This window comes from Oreochromis niloticus, linkage group LG4 (genome assembly GCF_001858045.2).
Source record: "Oreochromis niloticus isolate F11D_XX linkage group LG4, O_niloticus_UMD_NMBU, whole genome shotgun sequence".
NCBI lineage: Eukaryota > Metazoa > Chordata > Actinopteri > Cichliformes > Cichlidae > Oreochromis > Oreochromis niloticus.
In genome coordinates this window covers 18034886-18059181 of record NC_031969.2, presented here as the reverse complement: position 1 = coordinate 18059181, position 24296 = coordinate 18034886, and the positions used below count along the sequence as shown (strand labels likewise).

At 43.1% G+C, this 24296-nt stretch overlaps 2 protein-coding genes across 2 annotated transcripts in view; one reads left to right on the top strand and one right to left on the bottom strand.

Moving 5' to 3' along the window:
• The first annotated feature begins 708 nt into the window (after window positions 1-708).
• Window positions 709-16852, top strand: srebf1 (sterol regulatory element binding transcription factor 1). Its single transcript, XM_005457771.4, has 19 exons — window positions 709-1078; window positions 4035-4592; window positions 5922-6097; window positions 6199-6333; window positions 6444-6662; window positions 6801-6915; window positions 7177-7334; window positions 9437-9653; window positions 9774-9958; window positions 10132-10393; window positions 10631-10797; window positions 11048-11216; window positions 11344-11452; window positions 11695-11804; window positions 12682-12814; window positions 12965-13130; window positions 13917-14132; window positions 14738-14849; window positions 15454-16852. Exons 1-19 carry the CDS (start codon window positions 973-975, stop codon window positions 15672-15674), a joined length of 3534 nt encoding a protein of 1177 aa, XP_005457828.1. The 5' UTR covers window positions 709-972; the 3' UTR covers window positions 15675-16852.
• Window positions 16705-24296, bottom strand: part of rai1 (retinoic acid induced 1) — a 53101-nt gene continuing 45509 nt past the window's right edge. The window contains exons 3-5 of the mRNA XM_005457770.3: window positions 24014-24107; window positions 22898-22947; window positions 16705-20387 (exon numbers count right to left, since the gene is read on the bottom strand). Of these exons, the coding sequence (XP_005457827.1) occupies window positions 20379-20387; window positions 22898-22947; window positions 24014-24107 (153 nt within the window). The 3' untranslated portion in view covers window positions 16705-20378. The remainder of the gene's footprint in view (window positions 20388-22897; window positions 22948-24013; window positions 24108-24296) is intronic.

Genomic DNA, 24296 nt, shown 5'->3' with positions numbered 1-24296 from the left:
AAGAGTTGCAGGAACTGTTTTTGTTAAAATACATGTGCTCATTTTTTTATGTCCTTCTGGCTACATGTAGTTGTGCAGTTTATTTTCCTCCTGCTGTTCCTGCTTCCATCATTCCAGGAGCGAAACACATGATGTAATCGCTAGACCCATAGATGCAACGTCAGATCACCCCACTCTGATTCTGAGCTTCTCATTGGACGGTTTTACTGGTTCTACAGGAGGAGCCGCTAATTCGAGTCAAACAAGCTTGGCTGTCGCTAAGCGCACGCCCCACACGACTATGATTGGCTATTGGTGGCAAGCCCACAATAAACATGTCCATGCTGTATACAAAGAGAAAAAAAAATATTTATTTATAATAAACATTATAAAAGATATTCAGAACTGTATTAAGCTGCTCTGGAATCAGAACTTAACTCGTTTATGCTGTAGTTAGCTATTTTTTCATACCCATCAAATGTAACCATATAAATATTTTCTAGCCACGGCATCAGTTCTTCGATTACTGCAATTATTTGTTGTTTTTTGTACATTATCGGATTTTTGTGTGTAAATTGTGTTAGATCGTGGCCGTATACTCCACATGCCCTCACTCATTTACTCAAACAATCAAAACAAGCCTGAGAAACAGGGACGTGGGAATCTAGTTCAAACAAGGGTGATTGGCTGGCGCAACTGTCAATCATCATCGGTTGGATGGGTTTCTCCGGCTACCGCTGTAAGCACGTTAGTAGTGAATGAGCGTCGGTGTTTGGCTTGGTTTGACAAGTTTCCCAGGATGATGATGGGGCTAGTAGCGAGCAGTTAGTTGACACAAAAGTTACAAAAATAAGAAAAGTTGCAGCTCGCGTTGCGTGTGTGACGAAAGGACAGGGATCTTGGTCCTTTTGTCAAATGTAAGGACTCAGAAGTTTCCGATTTCTCCGACAGTCAGTCAAGTCTACACTGGAAAGCCCAGGCACGACAGTAAAGATGAACAGCCTGTCTTTTGACGATCATTCGTTGGATAATCTGGATCCAACACTGTCGCTTAACGACCCCAGTGATATTGACACGGCCCTCCTAAGCGACATTGATGGTAAGAAAATATAATGGCTGCTGCTGGCTTAAAACAGTTGTGTTTGCTAAAACCGGTAACACCGTACGTGTTATCATTCCTTTTCGTATCAATTCTTTAAGTGTTCTGCATGTAATAACCACACTAACAACATCACTTACAACGACATTCGATACAAAGACACCTTTAAAAAAATAAAAAAGCTTTTAAAAGCTGAGAGCTAGCTTTCATTATCCACTGTTAGCTACATGCTAACTATCGGTGAGCAGTTAGCCGGAGGTGATATTTGGGATGTTTTGTTAGTAATTTATAACGATGATTCTTGCAATATCAGAAGTCTTCTGTGTGTCTTACTGTGCAATAGAAAAATAGAAGCGCATTTCATGAGGCGAATATGTGAAGCTAACGTACAGCTAGCTTCGTGTGCGCCCCGCCCCCAGCGTGCTCCATAGACCGGGGTTACTGTCGTTCATTCCTCTTTTTTGGGTTCACGGAGCCTCACTTGACCGATTTGACAAATATAATGCATTTATGTATGCCAAATTAATCGGTTGAAAACTAATGTAACCATGTGCTCTGTGGACGACATTATTTTTTTCTCGCTAATATAGTGCTATCCACGTGCAGTTTTTTGCAAAAACAAACAGCATATATAGTCTGATTCATATATAAAATTCGTGCAACAATTTAAGCCTCCCATCGAAATAACAAGAGTATTTCGAGTAGTGTTAATATTTAGAGTTTTCTGGAAATTTTCCTAAATTGGCCAGTATGTGTTTTATGATAGGGGTCGACGTGTAAATAAGATAACACGCACTGCGTAAACAGTATTCATATCCTGCGGCCGTGCTCTCCATCTCCCTGACTTTGACCGACAGTAACCCTCTGTGACACTGCTCGATGGTAACCTCACACTCATTGCCACAGGCAGCTCTCCCTCTCTTTTCCTGTCTTGGGCTGATCGGCATAGCAAGTCTCCGAGATGCGCTCTGATTGGCCAAGAGCGATCACCTCATACACAACACTGCTTCACAAATCCAGGCTGCTGGTTTTTTTCTTTTTTGCACTGCAGACACAACATGAACTCAGAATCACTTAACAGATAAATTAAACGCGGTGAACTGTGCTCGTAAAATGCTGTAAAAATTATTTCAGTGTCTTATGTCTTTCAAGAGCACACTGCTTCCTAGAATTAAAAAATGATTAGTGAACACGTGCCATCTCACTTTGTTCATGTAAAGTTTTTTGTCAGTTTTAAATCTTTGTAATATAGCAAATCATCTGGAAAAGATACATATTAAAATGTTTTATATCTTTTAGATCATGCTAATGAAAACCTACAAGTCCATATGTGCAGAAGCACAAATTAAGATTAATAATTCATTAATAATATACCACTTGGATTCTTGGACCTACAGCTGCACGCACATGATGAATGGCTTGATAAACTGAAAGTGTGAAATGTACTGTACCCGGTATTTCTTGTTGTGTTTGGCAGTCTTTCTTGTTAAGTGTGTTTTTAAACTGCGTAAGACACCCTATCTCCTGCTTAGGATGTTTTAAAGTAGTTTTCTAGTAATTTATTGAGTGTTAATGGAAAATGTGATGAAACAAAACAAAATTTAGGTTTTAGCAATTTTAAACCGCTGTAGTCATAAGTACATGTGATGTACTACATTTACAGTCATGTGAAAAAGAATGGACTCTATAAAAGCAGAAGTTTTTTTTGGTTTGCAGTACACGGATTTGTGGAAGTCCAAATTCACCTCACAGTCAGAGAAACCTCAAAAAAACACATGAGCTATATAATCTACAGCACATTAAATTTTAACATTAATGACAGTAAAGTTAGAAAGAGACTGAACACAAATATGGGTTCAATTTTAAAAAAACACATGCAGGAGCAAAGTTGCAGCTAAACAAACCAGAACACTTTTAGAGCAATAATTCATAATGCACAACATCACACAGCATATCTGTATAAACACCTAATATCAACTGTTAAGCATAGCGATGGAGTAGTGATGACTTGGGGTTGTTTTTGCGGCCATAGGACTCGGGAACCCTGCATTGATTGAGTCGACCATGAACTCCTCTGTATTTCAAAGTATCCTAGAGTTAAGTGTGAGGCCATCTGTCCTATAGCTGATGCTTGGCCGAAATTGTGTCATGCAACAGGACAATGATCCCAAGCACAGCAGTAAATGTACAAGATTGTGACTGAAAAAGGAAACAGTCAAGGTCTTGCAGTGACCCAGTTGAGGTCCAGACATCAATGCGGTAAGAAAATGCCGCGGGGAGACTTTAAAAGAGCTGTGCATAAATGAATGCCTGCAAAGGTCTGAACTAAAGCAAACGCTGTTAAGAAGAGCGGGCCAAAATTCCACCACAGCGATGTGAGAGACTGATAAAGTCAAATGGAAAACAGTTACTTCAAGTTATTATTGCTGCTAAAGTTGGTTTGATAATATGATGACTCATTAGTTAAACGTATTTTTTTACAGGACTGCATAAAGCCCGCTAAAACCTTCTTTTTGCGACTTTGTTTGTTGTCATTTAGCATTTTTACCGAATACCAACACACACTTCAAGGGTTTGCTCCTTTCTATTTGAGCATCATATTGGCCTTATCCATTTTTATGCATTCCCCCTCTACACTGCAATTATATATTAATAATAATACTTAGATATCTGGTTACTTCCTTTTTTATTTTCTTTAGCATGACTGAAATAGTTGCCAGTGATGTTTGATCATAAACAGTCACAGTACATGTGGGTTGATTAATTGGTAATTAAAGTGCAGTTTGCTACTGAAATGGATAGTAATTCAAACTCTAAACAAGTTTTCTTGAGAAATTTACAGTTCCTATAGATTTGATCTTGTTCCATATTTAATTGTTTAAAGCTGGCAAATTGCTATAAATTTTCTACTTGAACAATAACATTCACATTGGCTGTGATTTGTCCTCCTGTTTAGACATGCTCCAGCTCATCAACAACCAGGACATGGAGTTTGGAGGACTCTTTGATGCCCCTCCATACACCACTGCTCCTCCCATGCAAGAGATTCATGGGCTGACTCAGACCATCACCTCAGCCTCCCCCCCAACCACCACTACCACACCTCCATCTTCATCTTCATCTTCATCTTCCATCCTAAGCAGTAACCCCCATCTGGATGCACTGCTGGGCCCTCCTATTACTCGTAGCTCAACCACCCCAGACAAAGCCTTCCAGCCTCCCACCTTCCAGCAGTCTCCCCTGGCCCAGGTACCCAGCTCCACCCAGAGGCAGCAGCCGTCCTCCCCACAACAAGCTCAAAGCATCAGACAGACCCAAGTGGAGCAACCCCAACCAGTTCTCAGCCCGTCTGCTCCTTCCCAGGCAGCTTCACCTAATGGCTCCCCAGGACCAAACCCAGCATTCAGCTCAACGCCTCAGGCGCTCTTCACCTCTCCTGCACCCCAGACTCCACCACAGACGCAGACACAGCCTCAGGCCCGGACCAACTACAGCAGCCCAAACAGCTACACAGGTAAGCCCTCTCTGATGGTGATGATTGAGTCATAGATTATGTGCGAGTCAGATGGTAGGGGGTATCAAACTGTGCTTTAAAAATAAAACCTTTAAAGGAAAGGATGAAAATAAAACTGTGATGTTATTGTAGCGTGTTTCTTCATATAGAGACAAGTTCCTTGACTTTGCATGTCTGATGTTGGATCGTTCTAATCTAATTCTGTCTGCATCGCTGAACAAAATGGTCTCAACAGCGAGCTTCCTGCTGTCTTTAACTTTTTACAACTTTCATTAGCCTGGTTTAACCAGTTTATTTTGTTCTGTAATTTACAGTTAAAGTTCAAGGTTTTTGAACCTTTTTTGTGCGGTGAAAATGACAAACCTCTTGTGGCAGGTATTCAGTGAGGGGGGAAAAATGGGTTATTAAGGAAAATGTTAATATCTAATTTTTGTCAACTGTGATTTGATTAAAATATGTGATGCTAACCTTTCAGTTGTTAGACTTCTTTTCAACAATACATGCACTGCTGTTTTACCGACTTTTCCAATACAAACAAATGGAATCTCATAGAAATATATAACCTCATTTACCAGCGTTTTTTTTCTCTAAAGGAAAAAAAGTGGAGAATGACAAATTGTCATCTGTGAGGAAAAAAACTCCAAGTGTCTATTTATATTTCTGTAAAATGCCGAGGATGTTTTCAGTGGATTACATAAAGCACATTTGTGTTAACCATGGAATCTAGCAGCTGATACCCAGTGCCCTGCAAGTTTACTGTTCACGTGCATCGCATTTATCAGGACACTAGGTTATTTAACCTCGGATGATTTCTAATTAATGTCGTAATCTAATAGACTTTGCTCAGCTGCGTAAGAGTCTGCGAGTGAAATGAAATTTGTGTGTGTGGACAAGACGTGGAACATCGGTGCGTACACAGTAGACAGTCCACTGCATGTGCATATCTTTATCCATATCTCTTAAAGCTTGGTGGAGATAAGCGAAAGTAGCGGCCATATCATTTGGAGAATATCACATTTATAATGAGTCCATAGTTCACCTTTTGCCTACAAAGTCTTAAAACTAATGCAGTTTTGATGAAATTAACAGTTCAGGTGTTTTTCTTTTAAAGTTGGCAGTTCTTTTGGAAGCTTAAATGTTGAAATGGGTAGTGTGCTACTAAACCGTTAAATGATTATGGAAATTTAAACACAAACCACCACATACTTAACATATTCGTTTTTAAAAAGAATGTTAAATTCAAGTCTGAATTGCTTGGATTTTTCTTCAAATTTTACCTTCTTTAAGTCTGAAGAAGTCTTTTTGGCATCAATGTGGGTTTTTTTCTAGCTGGCAGTCCCAGCAGTGTGAGCACTCCTGCCACCAGTTTGTCATCCTCACCGCCGACCATTCAGCCAGTGGCCATTCAGACTCAGCTCCAAGGGCTGACAACTGCATCTCCTCTCCTGACCGCGTCAACAAGCCCTCCAGTTCAAACTGTCGCAGCCCACGTACAGCAAGTACCTGTAAGTGTGTGAAGGTGCTCTCTGAGCGAGCCTGGATGGACTTAAAAACCTCGTTTACGTAAATGAATTTTCGGTGCATCTATCTGCCCTGGTGTCCTCAGGTGTTGCTTCAGCCCCAGTTCATCAAGGCTGAGAGTCTACTGCTGACCACTTTGAAGCCTGACCCCTGCATGGTCACTACTGTAGCTCCCACGTCCCTGGCCGCCACCACCCCAGCACAGAGCACTTCACTGCAGGTAGATGCACAATATGAACTCAAACCTAATGCTGAAGTCACACAGTGCACCGCTGTCGAGTTTACACCCACGATGTTAACCCTGGCACTTACATCATCCTGTTTTCTCAGGCATTCATGGGTGGGGGTACTATCCTGACTACAGTGCCTGTCATGGTGGATGCTGAAAAGCTTCCCATCAACCGCATCGCTATCAGTGGTAAGCCGACTGGCCAGCCACACAAAGGGGAGAAGCGCACGGCCCACAATGCTATTGAGAAACGGTACCGCTCCTCCATCAATGACAAAATCGTGGAGCTGAAAGACTTGGTGGCTGGCACTGATGCAAAGGTAAGAAGCACTCATTTACAAGCATCCCATGCTTTTTATGCCGTATTCTTTTTCTTTTTTTTCTTTTCTTTTTTGTCCACTTGTCTTTTTCATGAACAGCAGAGGTCTAATAATTCGGTCTTTTTCTTTCATTTCTAGCTCAATAAATCTGCAGTACTGAGGAAAGCCATCGATTACATCCGTTACCTGCAGCAGACTAACCAGAAGCTCAAACAAGAGAACATGGCTCTTAAAATGGCAGCCCAGAAAAACAGTATGTGCTTAAAATGGTCTCTTTTCTTTATTCGTCAACAGCCTCTTGGCATTTTATTTCAATTTCTTGAAAGTCAATCATTCTGGTAACCTTTAACAACAATGACTGCTGAGTTAAAAAAAAAAAATTTAAATCCTGAAAAGACAAATAAAAATGAAATGAAGTGTATTGTAGGGTTGAAGCTTTTCTTTTCTTTTGTACCCTTGATTGACCCTCTAACTACTTCCTTCATCATCTTTTTTTTGTACCCTTTTTCTACAGAGTCTCTTAAGGACCTGGTTGCCATGGAGGTGGATGGACAGGCTGATGTGAAGAGCGAGCTGCCCACCCCGCCAGCCTCTGACGTGGGTTCCCCAACTTCCTTCTCTCACTGTGGCAGTGACTCAGAACCTGACAGTCCAATGGGAGAAGACACAAAGGTATACAGAGCTCATTTAAACTAAACATTTGAGATGAGGATCAGGATAGACATGCAAGGACAGATGGTTTGTTCCTATTAGGTTTGCGTTTGAATGAAAGTCAGGACTCTGTAAAATATATATTTGACAAATCAGAATTTGCAAATCATTCAAATCCTGCATTGACATGAAAACGATGCAAAGAAAACATTTCAAATTTTGAAAGTTTTCTTTCTTATTTTGAATTCGATACCAGCAAAAGCAAAGCGTTTAAAGACAAATGTAGGTACACCGGCATGTTTCCCACTGGTTTACGTCACCAGTAAGCAGGTGTGAGGGAACCGTGGAGACCAGTTGCTGTAGTTCTGAAAGCACAATCTTTTTCTGTGCTTGCTTGATATAGGATTTCAGCTGCTCAGCAGTCTGAACATTTGGCACATTGTGAAAGGAAAAACACAACAACGGACGCCTCTGTGGGTGACAGCCTTGTCAGGCTCTTTGCAGATGGATGCATGTGATTTGGTAGTGTTCTGGCAAAGTGGACAAGGCCTTCATTAAAAAAAAGACATTGTCTTGATAGTAGCATATGTTAGTGTTAATGGTGCCTTTTATAAGATCTGCAGCTGCTCTGAATAAATGTTTAGAGGTTTTTTTTCTGGATTTATGGATGCAGGGACAACAGCACAGCACTGGTTAGTGGACTAATTTGAGCCCATGCAGTGAATTGATTGGTTGGGAATGAAAATTAAGATACATTAAATTGTTGGAAGTATTTGTCCACACAGTTATTCACACTGTGATGAATCCCTAACAGTTTTTTTCCGTAGACTGCTTTAATGATTTGCATATTCTCAAAATAGAAGATGAGATATGGCTAACTGAAACTAGCTAAAACCTGTTTTTGCTGTGCTTTGTTTATTCCTATAAGCATATGGTGCCATCTGTATGGGATTTTTTTTGTTTATTGGGACAAGCCTTGGTTACCTTTCACATTTGAATAGATACAGATACCTGTAACTGGACTTTGGTACCGTTTTTTGGTATTTTACTCATTGTGACATAATAAATCCAAGATTTCTCTTCAAAAATAAGTCCAAACTTCTCAATTGAAACATTTTGTTATTTAATGCTTTGGTTGCTGTCTGGCAGTGAACACATTTAATATTAATTTTAAGCTATAATTAGTTATGGTTACCTTACCAATGCTTTGGATATACAATCTCACATGAGGTGCGTGTTTAGCGTAAACAGCATGTGAGTTAAAATGTCAAACAACACAGTGAAAAAAAGTCCTGTTTTTTTTTTTCTGTGTGCAACATGTCCAACTTAGTAATTAATTACCTGACGAAGATGTTTCATCATTGTCCACATCCATTGGTTCATACTCTTGTACACTGGTGACAGATGTGCTAAAGTAAGCTGCAGTGATTGTGATTTTGGCTTTCGGATCAGATCTGGTGCATTCTTCTAGCTGTGTTTTGTGTTTGACCAGGTGTTTCCTCAGATTAGATGCGTTGCCGTTTCCCGCTTTGCATTTTGCACTACAAACGTGGCAGAGAACACTGTCTGTGCTGAGCTTTGAAAAGGGTGAACACGCTTGAGTCTGTTTTTGGCTCGTCACACCGCCATTGCCTTGTATGTGTGTGCTTGCTGGAGTGACGTCACGGCAGGAGTGACATCGCACGGACTCTGCCTATTTCTTCCTTTAACCCAAATGTGCTCTGGTGATGAAATTTGGCATCAGCTGATTTTTGTGAATTGGAGTTTGGTTGGTGCCGTGGAGACGGCTCAAAGCATCTCAAAGAAAACCTTCGTAAACTTCCTTCACAGGCGCTCCCATAAGCAATCTAGGAAACTGTTACCAACAGAAACCTTGACCACACTGCAACTGTCAGTCTTAATGGACAAAAAAAATATACAAACGTGATTCTTTTGGCTGCGAAAAAATTCCCCATGAACACCCGTGATGCTTGACAGCTTGTGTACAGCGCTCAACTATTAATCAACCACTATAACACCTCAAAAATGTGATTACTCATACTTTTTGTCAGATTGATGTTGCTGCCTGAATTAATAAACTGAATAATCACAAATGTGTCCTTCTGGATTCTCTCGTGTGTCAGCCAACTATAGGCACGCCGGACCAGTCGACAGCAGGTGGCAGTGCCATTGGCATGTTGGACCGTTCCCGTATGGCGTTGTGTGCCTTTACCTTTCTCTTCCTCTCCCTCAACCCTTTGGCTGCTCTGTTCTGTTCATCGGGTAGCAGCTCATCTGGAAATGCTGAAGCCGTCGGCACCCATCACGCGGGCAGGACCGTCCTGGGTGTGGATGTCGCAGGTACAGAGTGGAGAAAATGCTGGGAGGGAGACAGATGGCAGTGATGCCTATTTCACATAATTAGCTCTCAATAAATAGATTTTCTTTGCAGTTAAATGACACTCTGTGTGTTGTCTATAGCTGACTCATGGGGCTGGATGGATTGGATGCTCCCGACTATACTGGTGTGGCTACTGAATGGTATTCTGGTATCAGGAGTTCTAATCCGGCTGCTGGTGTATGGAGAACCTGTAACCAGACCACATTCTGGATCATCCGTCTTGTTCTGGAGACATCGCAAACAGGCTGACCTGGACCTGGCAAGAGTATGCTTCTTTTTTCTTTTCTTTTAAACGTGTGCCAAATTGACAAAGTGTACTAATCCACAAGGAGGAATTTGACCACATTTAAATCAGAAATCCTTCTGAACTCTCACAGAATCTATAAAGTGGCTCTTTGTCTGTTTTCTCTCACCATTTATGTCTTTTACACTTCACAGGGAGATTTTGCTCAAGCCAGTCACAACCTGTGGACTTGTCTGAAGGCTCTCGGTCGCCCCTTACCCACCTCCCAGTTGGACTTGGCCTGCGCAGCGCTCTGGTCTTTGCTAAGATTCTGCCTCCAGCGTCTATGGGTTGGCCGCTGGCTTGCTGCCAGGGCAGGAGGGCTGCGATCTGATCGCCCCCTGCAGGAGGATGCCTGCAAAAGCAGCCGTGATGCCGCCCTGGTTTACCACCGCTTGCATCAGCTTCACATGACAGGTTGGTCAGCATAAGAGTCTTGTTTTTAGATCAGATCAGTGTCACACACTGGACATTAGGAGGTGAATTGTCATTCATTTCAAAGCAACTCAGCAACATTTGAAGTAAGGTTTAAAAAGCATTGCAGTCTTTGCTGTGCAAAAAGATTCTGTCTAAAGATAAATTCCAGTTTAAATAATTTTTGTAAATATTAAAAAAAAACGTAATTATTTTCTTGTCTTCGATCTGTGCCTGCAGGTAAACTGAATGGCAGCCACCTCTCAGCAGTGCACATGTCTTTAAGTGCAGTGAACCTGGCAGAGTGTGCCGGCTCATGCCTGCCTGTGGCCTCGCTGGCTGAGATCTATGTTTCTGCGGCTCTACGAGTCAAAGCCAGTTTGCCGAGGATCCTGCATTTCACCTCTGTGAGTCCCTGTTGTTTGCACAAGCATTCGCGTCTTGCTCAGTCATTTATAAGCAGTGTTTTTACCCCGACTCTTTCTTTTGTGCTCACATGATGTAACAGCAACCAGTTTTGAGTTGACATTTTGTTTAATTTATCTTTCATGGTTAATAAACATTCAATGAGGTGATTAAAGATCCTGGCATCTGTCCCAACGTGAAATATTTTAAACTACACGGAACCAAAACATTTTTTTTCCCTTCTTTTGATAGCGTGTGTTCCTGAGCAGTGCTCGTCAAGCATGCCTATCTTCCAGCGGGAGTGTCCCCCCAGCCATGCAGTGGCTTTGTCACCCACTAGGTCACCGCTTCTTCGTGGATGGGGACTGGGCTATTCGCAGCACCCCTAAAGAAAGCATCTACAGCCAGGCTGGCAACACTGGTCAGTGAAAGCAAAAGTTTGCACTCGGTGTATAACTGTGTTTTTACAATACCTAATTTGGAATCCTCTTGCCTACAATATGCAGGCACATTCTGACGTTTATATTTGTTAATGGTTTCCCTTGCAGTGGATCCTCTGGCTCAGGTGACTCAGGCATTTAGAGAACACCTCCTGGAAAAGGCTCTGTACTGTGTGGCCCAGCCTCGTGGAGAGAAAAATACAAGTCCGGGAGACGGGTGAGAAATCAAGACGCGCTTTCATATAATCGATTCTTGTAACTTTTGATTTGTTTCCTTTTTCTTGGTGACAAGTTACGGTTTACTTCTCATAGAGTCGCCAAGATACAAAGAAAGCAATGAGGATAATGAATGCAATTTGATCTTTGAAAAAAAGCTTTTTGTAGGTATGTTTTATTTTAGCGATTTGTGGGGCAAAATAATCATTCATTGTGTGTGTGTGTGTGTGTGTGTGTCCTCAGCGAGTATGCTGATGCCCTGGAATACCTCCAGCTGTTGATTAGTGCTTCAGATGCGGCTGGTGCCACCTCACAGTCCTTTGCTATTGGGTCCAACATGGCAACTGTCACAGGTATGGCTATGGCAACTGTCGTTTCTGTTTGCAGTCTCATTTGTATTTCTATGTAATATGTTAAAATTCCACAATATGCAGAATATTTCTATTGAAAAGTAATCTTTGACAGTGTATCTTCAGTGCTAAAAACATTAGTGATCACTAATGGTACCGACTTTTTAATCTGGTTAAAATTTGCTTTTAGAAAAATCAGAACTGGCCTCTAAATGTTTCTGTTGCTTAAATACATCAGCAATTACACGTCTAGATGCGTACTACTTAATTCAATGCTTCTTATGTTTCTTGAAATAATTGCATTAACTTTCCCTGCACACTGCTCTTTCCGTACTGCGCGTGCAGAATAAGAAGCTGTGTGACAAAGTTCATTTTTACACTACAGAGATCAAGTAGCTTGATTTCCCTTTGACTTCCATCCTCCCACCGCTTTCCTTTGTCCTTACTGATCACTGATCTGAGCGAGAGAGGGCTAGGTGAAAGGGAGGCATTCGCTAGATTGCTTCATCTATCTTCAGCACTGTCAAATTGGTGATCACCTTGAGAGGAAGGAGGGAGCGGGAGGGATGAGATACTGTGCAGGGATTTTAATAGGAGACTTTTCTTGGCAGAGCCTCAGGTTACTCGCTACATGTTTTAGAAGTCTGTGTGTGTTGCCCCTGTGTTAAATGGAGTACTTTTTCCTTGTGAGGGAGTCGTCAAAATCCTCCAGGGTAGAAACAGATTGATTCAGAGGTCAAAATGCAGACAGCAGCTGTCTGCACGGGTGCACCGCCATGCATGCTAAATGTGAAAGTGGACACTCTGGGATTTAAATATCTGCATGTTTGTTTCTGTCTGAGGGTGTCTCAGCTTTGACTGTTTTTCCTCTAATATCCAGGCTGTGACCCTCATTCTAAGTGGTGGTCCTCAATCACCGTGGTGATCATCAACTGGCTCCAAGGAGATGATGCTGCAGCAGAGAGACTGTATCCGACTGTTGAGCACCTGCCCCGCAGTCTGCAGAACGCAGAGTAAGTTAGACATATAAAGATGTGAATTTGGCTCTTTGCCCTGCAAATGCCAGGCTAAGGACACACACACACCCACCCACCCTCAAACACTTGCACCACTTTAACCTGTGTCCTTTGTCTGTTGCCCGCCCCCCACTCTCTTTCTATCAGGAGTCTTCTGCCCAAAGCCTGTCTGAACACATTCAGGGCAGTGCGAGCTCTGCTGTCCAAGCCAGAAAACTGCCAACTGAGTCTGAGCTACAGTGACAAGGCCAGCGCCCTGCTCCGAGACAGCCTCAACCTGGGACCACACTGTCATAGCTCCAGTTTAGACAAGGTACGCACAAAGAAAGGCACAAACTCTTCCAGATTTGTGCACGTAAGTGATGTTTATTACACCTATGAGGGACATTTCATTAAGGTGACAACATCTGCACGAGGAAAAAAAAAATGCACAAGAATACTTAAAGTGTCGGGAATAGTTACATAGTTATAAAGTGATTAAATTATGCACACACGCAGACGCGTGCACCTTTGTCACAGTACAAAGCTACACACTTTACCAGACAGCGAATCCCTCGCAGCATCTCCACTCTGCGGTGCTGCAGTGTCCTACCCTCTGGCACTCAGCAGATGGTGATGCTGGTGGATAGGTAGCTCACGGCGGGTGTATGTTTATGGCCAGAGCTGCAGTGCATTGTAGTTGCATTGCATGTGTGTCTCAGCTGAGTGCAATGTACCTGCAGTGCAACACAGAGCTGGGCCACTCACAGCAGAACACACACTCGCGTAGGAAAGGTGGAAAATGTCCTTCAGCATCAATTAGAGATGCATAACATTACGAAAGTGAATGTTTTAATAATAGCAGCTGAAACTATTTGTAGATTAACTTCCTGAGCAAAATGTGATGGATATTACTTATTTTTATAAACTGGAAGCGGTGTTGTATGACAAACATGCAAACATTTTTTTTTTTAAGTCTAATTCTTGGTGTTTTTCAAAACATGACATATTCATCATGCTTCAGTATCCAGTTCTGAGGTCAGTAGAGACCGGGCCTTTTTTTTCTTTTCGTTTTTAAGTTGAGAATATTTGAGCACTAAAGCTAATTATTTCTCGCTAGGTTGTCCAGTTGCTGTTGTGCGATCTGCTGCTGGTTATGAGGACAAATGTCTGGCGTCTGCAGCAACAAGGGGCCACTCCCACGGGGCAAGGCTCAGCGGGGACCAGCGGCCCTGCGGGCATTCAGCAGGCCTCTCCACCAGAGCTCGTGGGCTTTCAGCAAGATCTCAGCTCGCTACGCAAATTGGCACAGAGTTTCAGACCTGCGATGCGAAGAGTATGTAAAACCTTGCCACCACATTCTGCCTTTGAAGTTTTCCCTTTTGGTTTATGAAAGCTCTGCGCTGGGCCTAATATGAGGGAAGGGTTTGTGCTAAATCTGAAGTTTGTCTCAACTGAAAACTATTTCAGTACTTACATACAAAGACAATGGATCTGAGTGCGGCATGCTATCCCAAACCAAAACCTGTTAAGATGAATCTTAAAATGCTCTTTAATGCACGTGTAAAACACAAATCTGCTGCATATGCGTCGTGAATGAGTGAATTAAAAAGAATAGAATTTTTTTACTTAATAAAGGCACACGTTGGCACAGAGAAGCACATTGCAAATGGATACAAATATAATCCAGTGCACGTATTTGCAGGCAGTGCAGGGTATATATAATTCTCTGTGAGGTTGGGAGGTGTTGCAGCACACACATGCACGCACACAGACACACACACCCTGAGGCAAGCGTTTAGCAGCATTGTTCACAAGACTTCAAAGTCTCTCAGAGGTAGAGCCGAGCATTATGTGTGAGTCATCATCACTCGCTGTCGTCCCTCCTCCTCCTCCTCCTCTTCTCTCACCTCTCTCTCTCTCCACTCCATCCCTTTCCAGTTGTTTCTCCATGAAGCTACGGCCAGGCTGATGGCAGGGGCCAGTCCCACCCGCACACATCAGCTTCTGGATCGCTCACTGCGGCGCAGAGCAACACCCGGAGCCAAGACAGGTGTGTGTGTGTGTGTGTGTGTGTACAATATTACTGTGGATTTGATATTTCATTCAGTCTCCACTGGTGATTCTGTCTGCAGGAAGATTCTGTTTTATTAACTCCTGTTGATATTTTTAATTTGGTGAAGTAACAGTGAAAGCTCTGAATGTTTATGTCACTGGGTCCTTATCTAATCCGTCTGCTTTGAAAATGTATTTCTTTAATAAGTCTAGTCAAAAAAAGGGCCAGCATTTAATAAGTGCAGCTTCTACATTGGATAAATAGGTGAAATCCAATATATTTTGTATTAAAAGTAATCTATGGATTGTTAGACTTAATTACTTTAGTTTTTTTAGTATTTGCTTTACTTACCATTCATTTAGCTTGTTTTGTGGCAGACAGAGAAGCTGGGACATGCTGTTGATTTATCATCGTGTTTATAAGTGATGGTGGGAGGCTTTTTGGAGAAGGGCAGGCCATTTCAGTTTTCATTATAAATCAAATCAGTAATCGCACATTAAAGTGCGATTAAACTCTGTTTGGCTGTTGCTGGTTAACAACATCAAAAAGCTCACCCGAAATGCCACGGTAACTAACTGTTTTTGTGTGTGTGTGTGTGCAGAGGAGTGTGAGATGCGGCCTGGCCAGCGGGAGCAGGCGGAGGCCGTGATGCTGGCGTGTCGCTACCTTCCTCCGTCCTTTCTTTCGGCTCCGGGCCAAAGGGTGGGCATGCTGGCCGACGCTGCTCGCACCCTGGAGAAGCTGGGAGACAAGAGGACCCTGCACGACTGCCAGCAAATGATCATAAAACTGGGCAGCGGCACCACCGTCACCAACAGCTAAAGCCACGGGAAAGGGGGGGGGCTGAGAGACGCGCATGGACGATGTGTACATATATATATAAACATCTGTAACATACAAAATCACACACACAGAAGACAGAACCATACAGTCTCTCTTTGGCGAGCAGCTATCGAACAGATTTGTACAGATTCATATCAAACTGGATTTTCTTCATGCGTTGTCCCTCCCATCACCCCAGTCAAACATCAAAGCACTTGTCGAGTTCGCACTTTTGTTGCTGCGGATTATTATCAAAAAACGATTTTTCTCTTGTCAAAAAAAAAAAGAATCCCTTGGTGAGAATGTGTTGCAGTGCCACAGTTTACCCACAAAGAGGAGCCGTCGTGTCCTTCTGGTGGACACGGAGAGGGTGAGAAGCATGAAAGAGGTTTTTGCCCTGCGTTTACTGGCGTATCCCACTCGCCCCACTTTTTTTTTTTTTCTTTTTCTTTTACATCAATGCACCTTCTATAGGCAGGAGAGCTTAGTGGGCTGGAGTGGCGGGCTACTCTGATTGGTTGCAGAATGAGGCGTCTGTGTGTTTGTGGGAGAAAAACGACCTAACTTGGATTGGTCTGAGCGCGTGGGCTTGTGTGGTGGGAAAGCACTAAACAGTAACTGTTGAGGTAAATTAAAAAAAAATAAAAATCATGCCTCACCAGCTGAGCCCCGTTTCTCTATCTGCACTACGCCTGTGAGGCTGATTTCAGTGAGATAAGTAATATTATGGCTTTATGAGGTTATTTTCATAGAGGTCGTGTTTTTTGTTTGTTTTTTTCCTTCTTGTTTTGCTGTGTACATATTTTAATATGTATTTATAATCTTATGATCTTTGATCAAGCAGTATTTTGCGTAAGAAGAGTGATTTAATGCCTGTTTTTCCTTTTTTAATCTTGCTTTATTTTGCAGTTTTAAACTAGGCTCCGCATATCTGGTTATCTAGTTATTGTGCGGTATCAGGTTAGTGTTGCATACCCATACGACTGTCGTAGGCACTGGCTAGTTGTAAATCAACAGCTCAAGCTAAACATGAGCTGTTGGTACAACATTTTGTAGTTTGTACAACTACAAAAAGTTGCATATGTCCTGCAGAAGGTTTCGAAATAATTAACTTTGTTTTTTCCTCTTGTTCCAAAGAAAGCCTGTGAGGAATCTTCTCTTTTTTTTTGTAGCTGCAATGTTACTTTCTCTTTCAATTATTGGTTTCTTTCCTAGAGAAAGAGCCATGTTTTGATTTTTAAGAGGATTGTTTTTGTTTGTTTTTTAAACAAATTTTTTGACATGTCCCAGGACCAGTATATTTTTTTTATAGCATGTGACTAATGTGAAACAATTAAAAACATGGGATTAAGATGACAGTGATGCAACCATGTCTGAAGGTAATGTTGATGTAGACCTTTCACTGACATGCTTTCATCTCTTCCTTGTTCTTCATCTATTCCTTTTCGTCATGTAAATATTAAAATATTTTGTAAAGAAGAAATGAGCGCTTCCTGTGGTAATTGAAATAACTGGGTAATACGGGTTGAAAATTTATCAATAATTAAAGGTCTTACACTAACCTGAGAGGATGTCTGCATTGTGTCTGGCTGAAATTCTAACTCAGATATGGACTAATGTCAGCAAAGGCTTCAAAAAATTGAATAATGAATTTTCTTAAATATTGACGGATTAATTATTTAATGACTCATGACTTTCAGCTGCTCCCTTGCCAAAAGCGGGTGTCCCTGTGGGTAGCTCTACATGTTTTGGGTTGAGTTTCACGCAGAATTCCCTTCTTGACATAACCCCAAAGGGGATTTGTGTCTCCAGCTGGAATCGAACCAGTGACCTTGAGCTTGTCAATAAATGTGTTGGAACACATCATTAGGTACACCTTCCTAATACTGGGTTAGAACGCATGTTATTACTTTGTGGCATAGATTCAACAAGGTTCCTCTGAGATTTTGGTCCATATTGGTGTGATAGCATCACGCAGTTGCTGTAGATTTGTTGAATCATTTGGATACAGTGAACTCATCATGTTCAAGCAACTAGGTTCATATGATTTGAGGTGGTGACACAGTATGTTATCCTGCTGGAAGGACCCATCAGAGTTGGTACGCTGTGGTCATAAAGGGCTGGGCACGATCAGCAACAACACTCAGGTAGGCTGTGGTGTTTAAACAATGCATGGTTGCTGGTAAGGAGCCCAAAGTGTGCCACAAAAATCTCCACCACACGATTACGCCACCGTCACCTGATCATTATTACAAGGAAGGGGGAATTCACGCTGTTTTCGCCAACCAACCAAATGTCGTGACAGAAATTGAGACCCATCAGATCAGGCATCTGTCGTCCAATTTAGGTGACCCTTGTGAACTGTAGCCTCAGTTTCCTGTTGACAGGAGTGGCACCCAGTATGGTCTTCTGCTGCTGTAGCCCATCTGCTTCAAGTTTCGACGTGTTTTGTACATTCAGAGATGCTCTTCTGCATAACTTAGTTGTAAGAAGGAGTGATTTGAGTTAGTGGTGCCGTCCTATAACTCTGACCTACAGCGTCAAGAAGACATTTTCGCCCAGAGAAATGGTGGTCAAACCTTCTGTTTGTGAGGGGCAGCCAATCAGAACAAAGTTGACTTGATTGCTGTTTCAGTGAGAGGTTGAGATGATGATGTTTTGAAATGTGACTGATGCAAAGCTACTCTAGCAGAGTCCAAGAAATGTATAGAGCTGAAGACGAGCATTATGGGTCCTGTTAATTATAATAAATAGCAGAATGTTTCTGTATGATTTCTTATCATGTTAAGGATTAGTTGTATTAAAATATGGCTTTTTAAGCATTTTCATTATTCCTCTTTCTAATTTGTGCCCTTAAGTGGCCACTCTGCACAGAACCACAATTTACGTGTCTTACTGTCAGTGTGTGTTGAGTGAAGACAAAAAGAGCAGGCATTGGTCATAGCAGCATTGAAAGGTGCTGGTATATTTAACATTGGCGTTACAAAAAACATTTCAAACAGAGTGATGCTGTGTCATCAAGTCCAAACAAATAGACATGAAAATCAATAAACGGCATGCTCCCACTTAAGACAAGTGACATTCCCAAAAAAGGTTTTGTTTTTTTTTCATCAATGGATTCTTTTAATAACATTTTATAAGCAATAACATATTCCATTTTATAGAAAATAAACATCTCTAGGAAATACTATACACAATTATATTAGTACATCACATTTTACATTTAAACAGCATCAAATACCTATATACACCATTAAATAATGAGCTTCATAAAAGAGAAAGTTTGGTGTGGCATTTTTGCACTTTCTTTTATGCCCTAATACTTAAATATGTCTCCTTTTGAAATTGACCGGTACTTTAACTGAGGCCCCGCACGGGGCATTGTTATATAGCATGGCGGAGTGAAAAGAGGCTACATTTTTCGATACACGAACAGATGGGTGTGTGTGTTTTAATGACATCAGGATTGAATGCACGTCTTTCCTCGCGGCTGTGGTGTGCGAAATAATCTCGAAATGTTGTTAACAGGTAATACTTCTTGAACTGTACATAGATATGAAGTGGATGGACTGACTCCCGGTGGGTCCTCTGAGCCCTCGTCTGCAGCTTGTCGAGTGATGATGGTGGTGTCTGCTGTACATACTGACTGTGCGCACAGTTGAAGTAAACTCTTAAACAGAGTTCATATTTTTTTTCCTCTTTTTCATATATTTATATATATATATATATTTTAATTTCTGAATAGCACAAAGCCTGACATATACCAAGGGTGACGCAATGATGTTTAGTCATAATGCACATCAAAATACATCTCCGGAGATAAGAGCCTTATATTAAAATACTGCGTCCATTTTTTTCTCAACTCTTCAGTATCAGAATATTTCGAGCCTGTGAAGCACATCATCATCATCATCATCACCATCATCTTGTACGGTTCCGTCATCCTCACCTGTTTCATTTTGTCTCTTGTTTCAAACACAAACGCGCACATTGAGATACATCCAGTGGTTGGCTGCTGTTTTTTTTCCCTTTTCTTTTCTTTTCTTTTCTTTTTTTTTTGACGCGTGACATCTTGAGTTAGAGAAGCAATTCTTCATACTCACACAGACACATATGCACAAACACACTGATGGTGTGGCTGGAGAATGACAATTCTATGGTTATCACATACAAACACATGCGCGCACTCTCACACACACACACGCACATATGCACCTCTTGGCCCACAGACAAGGTGGCCAGAGGGATGTCCCTGTCCAATCAGTGTCCGCCGAGTGTCTGAATATGATAGCAACCCATCCGAAGGCAGAACACACACACGCGTTCCTCGCTCTGCATTTCAAACGGGTCCCCATGTGCACTGGCCTTAGGCGCACAGTCTCTAAAGCACAGCCTACCCTCCTGTTAAACAGTGTCACTGCCTTCTGCCTTGCAGTCAGGGGCTCAGTTGAGAAAGCACATTTCTAGGGCGGCTTCAAGGAGCAGCTGTTCTCTGCAGAGCTGTTTTTCCAGGGTTTGTATTGCTCCTAGCTCCACTTCAGCGCTGCCTTTTAACCCTCCCCCAGCCGCACTGGCTGGCGTGCCTGTTCGTCATCGGTCGTCACCGTGTCTTTAGGAATAGGGAGTGGATTTTGTCTCGCTGGATTGGTGTTGTCTGGCGGAGAGGTGATGGTGTTGGCGATGAAAGTGATACACAGGAATATCTTACAGGTCCTGTGAAAGAAGTGCACAGATGTAAACACAAAGTCAAAAACAGAGACGGGATACAAATGTGTGAGGTGTGAAAGAAGTTTTCCTTCCTCGCCCAGAACTCTCGAGCTCTTATGCTCATCATTTCCTGTGACTTGTGAGGCTTTTGTGTGCTCGAATTTAAGCATCTAAATTCTCAAAAGCTGCAGTAAATGTGCAGACAGGTAAACTGCAAGCGTAGGCGTCTTCTGTGCAGATGTTGGTATAATACAATGCTGAAAGGGATTCTGTGCAGATCTGCAGAGTGAAGGCGTTAAAGCAAGCTGGCTCCGGTGTGCTGGAGTGGGGAGATGGATGCAGCTGACCAGTGAACCAGCTCGCCTATGAAAGACGCAGCAGGAACACCTCTAAATTGTGCTGGTGTGGTGTTTGAGGAGCACTTTCTTTCCCCTTCTACTCTTCTGCATCCCCTGGTATCTCTTCCACTGTCTCTCTTTCTCTTTCTCTCTCTCTGAACTGCCAGCTGCCCATCCTTATGCCCTGGATTCAGACCAGCAGCATTGCTCTCTCTGTTTTATCTTTCTTCTTTCAATCCTTCTACTTTCCCCCCCCTTCTCCTCCCTCCTTAAAGCCTACCTCTCACTCCTTTTTTTTGCTTTTTCCTCTGGTACAACTCATTTTCTTTCACACCTTCAGTCCCGCTTGTTTTCTCCCCACCTCTCTATCACAGAGTGTCGCTCCCTTTGCTGCTCGTCTCTCTTGTTGCCCTCTTTTTCTCTTTCTATCTCTGTCTCTTTCAGCCTGCCACTCTCTGATGTAACTGCCCCCATTCGTCTTTTGTTCCCACTCACTTGCAGCACAAAACGCTCTGTTTTTCTCTCTGCCTGTCTGTCTTGCGTTCACTATGTGTATATGTGTGCGAGCTTTCAGGCAACCTGTTAATGAATCTGCGTGGACTCTCACAGTGTGTGTCCGTTAGCACTGGAGAATCCACAGCTGCAGGCAGTGCGTTTGTGTGCATTTTTTCCCCTAAAAGCAAGTGAACGAAGGCGAAAGGGAGAATTTCTTAGGGGGACCCATGGGTGGGGTGGTTGTGTGCTTGTGTCTGTATGTGTGGGTACGTGTGTGTCTGCTCTTCCCTTTGATTAAGCCGCTCGGCGTAAATTGGCACGGCACAGACCCCCCCACACACACATGCAGACCTTCAGATCCCTCAGCTGATGACAGCTCTGCCTCAGCCTGCTAACAACAATCTCTCCCTCTCTGACTCGCTCTCCTTTTCTCTCCGTTTCTCACACGCTATTTCTGCTGCTTAGACGTGGGAGTTGAGGTGAAGAGAGGAGTGGAGAAGATGACAAAGAATGAGGGAGAATGGGATGAGGAAAGATGAAGGGAGGACGACTGAAAACGGAAAAGGGAGCTCGCAGGAGATGAGAGGTGAACAGAGTGAGAGACTGGAGGGGGGGAGAGAGCTGGAACAGCAGGGTAGCAGAGAAGCAAAATAAGGGGAGTGGAGGGGGGAAAAAAAGGAGGAAGGGAGAGAAATAATGAGAGAAAGGAGAGCAAGAGAGAGGCAAACGGTGGAGAGAGCATGTGGGGAAGATAGCAGGCAGTGATGGTGGGTGGGGTGTTTTGATCAGCAGCCAGCTTTTCATCCCTGTCAGTCTGCACAGAGGAGAACAGGAAAGGAAGAGGAAAAGAGGAAAGGAGGGAGGGAGGGAGAGATGCAGAGCGGGGAGGGAGGATGGGAGGCTACTGCCACTGCTGCCTCAATGCACCGCTGCTCCCTGCTGAATGTCAGCATCTCTAGCACCCCCTCCCCCTCCACACTCCCTCCCTCATTTGACCTTCCTCTTTTTGCCCTGCAAACACATCGCCAGCAGATGGCGTCTGCCCTACAAGGAAAAACGGGATGTGGAGGAGACCATTCGAATGAACTCGGAGAACAGTGACCCTGCAAATGCAGCAGTTTGAAGTCACAGTAGCAGGTGACGGTAATAAACGAAGGGCACTCATGGCGGTTGATGTGGTGACTTTAACTCGCCGAGGTACACTGGGTACACGTTGAATCAGTAGGAAGAGACTGGTCTTCATGTGGCGAGGAGAAAATGGTACTTTATGCCAGTCTACAATGAACATCAGCTGTGTTTTTTTCTTTCTTTCTCTGCTTTACAGGAACTGACGGTTGTGTTTCTTGTTCTGCACCATATCATCTGTTCAGCCAAGGTGCTGCTGTTTGTGACAGAAATGTGTGAATTCAATTTTTTTTATCCCTGTGCTGAGGAGGTGGATAAAGAGAGGGGCAGGGGATGGTGGGGGGGTGTTGCTGGCGGCGTTGGTGTTTTTGGTCCTCGGAATGGAAAGGGAGGCCAGGTGAGGAGAAAGAAAATCCGAACTTGTGTGCTTAGGCATATGTGCAAACACTGATATCTGATGTTGCCTGTGAAATGCTGGGGAACTGTTAAACTAACTGTTAAAGCAGGATGAAGTAATAAAGCATGCTTTCACTAGTTTAGTGGGTTTTTTCTCCTTACCTCGTGTTTAGGACATTTGATGGAGAAGTCATCCTCGTGGAATGTGCAGCCTGTGCAGAAAGAGAAAAAGCAAAGAACAACAGAATGAGGTGTGAAATCTCAGATTCACATTTTACATTGAATAAAAACCATACCAGGAGGCTGATCCTGACAACAACAACAAGAACAACAACAAACCCACAGCTCTCCTCAAAAAGCACAAATAAATGGAAAAAAACTGAGCTAAATAAAAGAGCGATGCAAGCGAGGGTGTGCAACAGAGGAAAGAGGGAGACTGAGTGGATAAGTTGCAATGCAGACAGGCAGGCAGTCAGATATGGCTGGTGCACTCAGCGGGATTAAAAAAGGGCCTCGCTCTGCTCCCTGTGCTGGCTCGGCAGACGTGGCAGACCATTTAATCCTCGCACTGTACTTCCTTGGCATGAGATAATATAAGGGGGAAACCATGTTACACATATGCTGACACACGGACACTCTCTTTTATTAACAGCAACCACACACGAGAGCTGATGGCAACGCATGTTGGCCAAGTTGTTATAAGGTGTGCATGGCAGCGTTCTGGCAAGCATTTGGAGAGGAAGGCACGAACATGCAGACACACACATGCACACTCAGCCTCCAGACAGCAGCAGCGTGGATGGATGGAGCCACAGGGGCTGTGGTCAATAATACACACACACACACACACACACACACACACACACACACATGCAAGCTCAGCCTCCTCCCTCTATCTCTTCGCTTTCTCCTTTTTGCACACTCCAGGGTCCCACTTTCCTGTCATCATCCCCTGTATTCAAAGCTCCCTTCTTCATTCCCTCTCTCTTTTCCTCTTCTGCTCTGCCCTAACACTCTCAGACATCTCTTCTCGCACTCAATAATGCTACTCCTTTTTTCCCCCTCTCGCTCTCATTTTATCCACAACCACTTCCCCTGCACTCTCTTTTCATTTTTTCCCACCTATTTTTCTACAGTTGTTCCCTCCCAATTGGCCTCTCATCCCACACTCACGTTCACATTCCCAATTTCCCTCCTCATTTCTCCCTTCTCTTCTTAGCTTTTTCTTGCCTTTTTATCCCCCTGTTGCTCCCTCCCTCTCTCGCTGTGGTCTCTTACCTATCTCTTTGGCGCAGACATAGTGGTATTTATGAGAGCAGCCTCTCCAACAGCAGCTGAGGGACGCCCCCACAATCTGGCACTTGTAGCAGCTCTGGGGTTAGTAAGACAGATGGACATATGGATCAAGACCAGTAAAGAAACAAACAGTTTGACCAACAGAGGCACATTCAGAAAGCGAGAGAAAAGAGGGGAAAATGTTAAAAGTTTGCAGCAATTTTGAAAGATATTTCTTAGCTTCCAAACACATGTCAAAGATTCACTGATGATAACTGCTGTCGTA

What these genes read in the sequence shown, in the direction of transcription:
- srebf1 (XM_005457771.4), top strand. Translation starts at nt 973, where the DNA reads ATGAACAGCCTGTCTTTTGACGATCATTCGTTGGATAATCTGGATCCA. An exon ending in CAATGGGAGAAGACACAAAG is followed by an intron (nt 7,335 to 9,436) that starts GTATACAGAGCT and finishes CTCGTGTGTCAG; the next exon opens with CCAACTATAGGCACGCCGGA. An exon ending in CCTGGGTGTGGATGTCGCAG is followed by an intron (nt 9,654 to 9,773) that starts GTACAGAGTGGA and finishes TGTTGTCTATAG; the next exon opens with CTGACTCATGGGGCTGGATG.